Genomic DNA, 4,977 nt, shown 5'->3' with positions numbered 1-4,977 from the left:
GACTTATGGCAGCCCAGCTCCAGGTTGAGCTGTTGTTTAGCATCTTAGCTGTAGAGGGCAGTGTCACTGGCCCTCATAGGTGGGATCTGAACTGCAGCCCTCTGGCGTCCCAAGCCAGCTCTTAACCAATGCACCACTCAGCCGGCCCTCCCCAATACAAATCTTTAAAAAAAAAAATTCTTTCTGGCTATCATAAATGAGTTATTCTTAATAGTTGCTTCAGAATGTGAATATGCACCACTCTACCAACACTGGTCACATAGTATATGCAAGAAGGCAGTTAATGGAGAGAGAGATGTAAAAGTCAGAAGATGTTAACTATGACAGAATTCCCTCCTTCAAGGTTCTCATGATAAGGTGAATTTCATCATGATATTTGTTTCAATACCTGCTGAATATGTTCATATTTTCCTCAATATGGACCAGTACCTTGAACACCAAATTAGGATGCTGATCTAATATAACATGCACATGTTTAAAAAAATGAGCTGAGACTCAGAGAGTACTAAATTTAAAGAAAATATGTAGCCAGTCTAACAGGTTTGACTTCATGTAGGGAAAACTAAAATTTTCACACATTTTTATGCACCAGAGAGTTCATAAGTTGCAAAAAAATGAAAAGGAGCAAATTTATTCTTTGAAAAATAGGTTATAAAATTAAATATCATATCTTTGAATTATGGATTTCACAGTTACCTGTTGCTGCTGCTGTTGGCTCTTTCAGTAAATGCCATTGCTGCCAGTCAGTGCAAAGTGACAAGTGTATTCATCTGAAAGAGAAAACAGACTGTGAATATCAGCTCATAAGTAATCTCAGGCATGCCTGACCCCTAAAGCTTACTGGAGACAGAATTCAAAACTCTCATTTGAATTCTCTTGAGTTGGTTCTTCACCAACTCCCAAGTCGCAGGAGCAAACTGGCTAGCATGTATCATAGGCCAAACACACTTTTAATTTTGAGGCTGCTACTTGAAGCCATTTCAGCAAGAATAAAAAAGGTGCACAAATTTATCATGAGAAGGAAGAAAGGAAATAACATTTCCCCAGTTTCTATGTGCCAAGCATTGTGTTAAGCCCTTTTCAAAATGACATTTCACGTAAACATTACAATATACTTCCAAGGTAAATACTAATATCCATATACTGATACCCCATTTTACAGATAAGAAAACTAAAACTCAGTTTTAAGTAATTTGCCTGAGATTACAAGATTGTGTCAGCATCCTCACTAGAATTAAAAAAAAAAGGTAAAAGAGTATACAAGAGAAAGAAAATCAACATTGATCTTTACATAAAAATTCAGCACTTAATGAAATTTAAAAAGTGGGTCCCAGTAAGAGTCAATCTTAAGATTTTACTTTCACTCATAAAAAAGTACTTAATCCCAAAATAATTCTTGAGCATTCTCTCATAACATTACTGCTTTTTTTTTTTTAAGTTGTTATCCAACCTGGGCAGATGGCCTTGATACTATCTTGTGTATCTCTAGAAACAACCTCTCTATGGTTTAACACTATCAACAGCTGCTTCCTTTTCCCTTTCTTGTATGTGTTTGTAAATTTATTGCATTTATCCTAACTTGCTTTAAATAGTTTCTATTTTTTTAAACATCCTTAAGGCAAAGAGTATGTTACTAAATTATCTTAGTACAGACTTAACAAACTATTTGATACAAATGGAAACTCTACATTAAATTTGTAACAATTCTAGCTGCTTGCTGTGTTTAAGAGGCTAACGGTTACACTTTGGCTAAGGTTGCAACACTGTATAGAGTCTTTCAGCTCTACTTTGACTCCTTGATAAAGTCTTTAATCTCACCCTGCATGAAATGAAAATTGCTGACTTGATGACTACAGTGTTTCCTATGAGTAGATATCATTTGTCACTCATATCTCCTCCCCACAAAGAATGCAACATGGATGCTGCAAATGTTCTAGTTACACTCACACAAGCAGAGCTCTGGATTTTTCAGGGTCAAAAATGCTTTGGAGTTGGACATTCTTCCAACCAGCTATTATAGTGACCCCTTGGCAAGTTTTCTAAATTCCCCAACTCAAATCCCACCCCACCCCGCTTCCTCTCTCTCACTTTCCCTCTCTACCACACTTTTGTTTCTCTTTCTCCCTCGTTCTCTATCCTTTTTCCCCACTTCCCTTTCTCCCCACCCCCCATAATTTTCTCTCTCTCTCTCCCCTCTAACCCTTTCTGCTGCTCTCTCACTTTCTCTTGATGTGCAGGGCTGGCACACAGTAAGTGATCAGTAAGATAGTAGGCATTCATTTAGGCATTAATCTTCCTAAAGCTATAAAGGCTTCTAAAGAGTCTGTGGTGGTGGTCCCCCATACGACACCTCACCTGCTAGCAGCCCATCAGTGCCCACCCCTAGGGCCAGTAGGTGGAGACAGAGAGGGCAGTGAGGGAGGAGGCAGGTTGGGCTGTTGAGGGATGCCAACCTGAGAGTGGTCCTGAGTTCCCTGTTTGTTCATTTACTCACTGCGCCAACAAATATTTCCTGAGTATCTACTCTAAGCCAGGTACAGAGACTAAGAGAGTGAAGGAAACAGACTCTTGCCATCACTGAGTTTATAAACTACGGGAGGTAAACAAAAGCAAACCATAGTATACAGATATTAAATATTAAAAGGTGCTATAGAGAAAAGCAAAGAGAAAGTATAGAGTGCCAAAGAGGACATGAAGTAGGGTGTTGCAATTTTATCTAGGATGGTCAAAGAATATAATATTTGAGCAAAAACAAAGGAAAGTGAGGAGCAAGCCATACAGATCTATAGTAAAAAATGGTCCTAGAACTCTGTTGCAAATAACGTGTCAATGTAGGTTCATCAATTGTAACAAGTGCATCACTCTAGTGGGAGATGCCAATTATGGGAGAAGCAATGTGTGAGGGCAGGAAGGTCTGTGGGAAATCTCTGTACCTTAGGCTCAATTTTTCTGTGAACCTAAAAGTGCTTAAAAAAAAAAAAAAAGAAAAATCCATTTAAAAAAATGGTCCTATAGACTGACAAAGCCAAGAGTGTCTGAAGGAGTCAACTGAACCCCTGGGTGCCATGTGGCTTCTTGGGTGGTGGGTAGTGTAAGTGAAAGAGACATATTTTCTGAGGGATCTGGCCAGTGAGCACAGCCAGGGGCTTGTCTGTGCAACTCAAATTCACAGCTTTGCTGGAAGGCACAATCCTTTCCACAGAGGCAGGGGTAAGCGGGATGCACCACCAGATTGACTATCTCAGGTGTATCTCACAAAAGGACCTAAGTCAGCCTATGAAAGGCTGTTTAGGTGCCGATGTATAATTTGCACAGCTGAATGGAGTAGTAGTCACGCAACTCAGATATAAGATCAGGTTAGAATGGAGGCCTGCTGTGGTCAGGAAAGTATTATTCGAAAACACTGCTAAGAAAGGAAATTAGTATACGCTTCAGTTTAGCAACTCTCCTTCAAAGAATCTTTCTTATTCACATATCTACAAGACGGTACGTGCAATAAAATATTGTTTACACTAGTAAGAAAACTGGTAACAACCCGATACATACCCACATATAAATGACTAAATCAGTTAGGATACATCATGAGATGCGATGTAACATCAAAAGAGAGCAGGTTTGGGCCGGCACAGTGGCGTGTTGGTTAGGAGTTGGCTTGGGACACCAGCTCTGAGCAGCAGGNTGTGAACCTAAAAGTGCTTAAAAAAAAAAAAAAAAAAAGCTCATGCCTTGTCTAAAGGAGCAGTGGCTACTCAATTCTGAGTGTTTCTATATGGCAGCGCAAACCCGATGCCGTTCAACCTTAAAATTTTCAAGCAAAGGTGGAAGTCTAGATTGTTCTGTAAAAAAACGTTGGTAGATCTATCTTTTTAGCACACTGTGAGGGTCTGAACAAAGCCCATCTGTTGGCCAGATCTATCTCATGGGCCACCAGCTTACAAGTTCTGATTTAAATACTAAAAAATGAAATCATTCAAGTGCCACAGAGAACACATGACATTATTTTCATAATCTTGGAGTAGGAAAGACCTTTCTAAGCACAATGAAAACCAGAATGCATAAAGGACAAGACATTTAACTACATAAAGATTTAAAACGTATGTGGAACTGAACTTTATAAACAAGCCTAAAGACAGATGACAACTGTTTCTCCCCAGGCTCTAGCCAAATGGGGATTGTTGCAGCCCAAGTCACATGCCTTCTTCTGTGGGGGAGGAAAGTGGACCATGTTTAACAACAGTACTAGAACCACCTGGAACAGAGAGAGGGCTTCTTAAATGAACAGAAAGGGGGAGGAATTAGGAAAACATCCAGGACGGACAGGCACGATCACCTATTCCTCAATAATATTAGTTGAGTAAGCTTGGGTCTACATGTCTCATACTTTACTATGTTTCTGAATATCTAATAGTATAAATAAAAACTGATCAGTGATATTAAGAATTCTTTCAGGCCGGCCAGTTAGCTCAGTTGGTTAAGAGTGCGAGCTCTGAGCAACAGGGTCGCCAGTTTAATTCCCACATGGACCAGTGAGCTGCGCCTGAGCTGAGTTGCCACTGAGCTGGCAAAAGTGTATGTAGCAGCAAGGTTGCCAGTTCAACACCCATAGGGGATGGTGGGCTGCGCCACCCCACCCCCCCGCCGCCTCCCCGCAACTACTGGGTTGTCAGAAAAGTCATGACGTATTTTCTCTGTTTTTTGTTGCAAAAATGCATGAATTTCCAACAACCCAATAGATTGAAAAGTGGTGACTGGACTTGGAGCTGAGCTGAGCTGCGCCCTGCACAACTAAGACTGAAGGACAACTTGACTTGGAGCTGATGGGTCCTGGAAAAACACAATGTTCTCCTTCCCTAATTCTCCAATAAAAATCTTTTTTTTTTAAAGATTTTTATTGGGAAATTGGGGGATGGGAACAGCGCTGGGGAATTGGGGGAAGGGGAACAGACAAGTTGCTGTCCTTTTGTTCTTCATTCTAGT

General features: G+C 40.3%; 1 protein-coding gene across 1 annotated transcript in view; it reads right to left on the bottom strand.

The window, feature by feature from the left end:
* The window catches only part of AFF1 (ALF transcription elongation factor 1), a 211,885-nt gene that overhangs the window by 193,484 nt on the left and 13,424 nt on the right, over positions 1–4,977 (bottom strand). Inside the window, exon 2 of the mRNA XM_019668071.1 lies at positions 697–770. Within this exon, the coding sequence (XP_019523616.1) occupies positions 697–734 (38 nt within the window). The 5' untranslated portion in view covers positions 735–770. The remainder of the gene's footprint in view (positions 1–696; positions 771–4,977) is intronic.

This window comes from Hipposideros armiger, unplaced genomic scaffold (genome assembly GCF_001890085.2).
Source record: "Hipposideros armiger isolate ML-2016 unplaced genomic scaffold, ASM189008v1 scaffold_515, whole genome shotgun sequence".
Lineage (NCBI taxonomy): Eukaryota > Metazoa > Chordata > Mammalia > Chiroptera > Hipposideridae > Hipposideros > Hipposideros armiger.
Note: the sequence above shows the minus strand (reverse complement) of the source record. Positions and strands in the feature narration are given on the sequence as shown.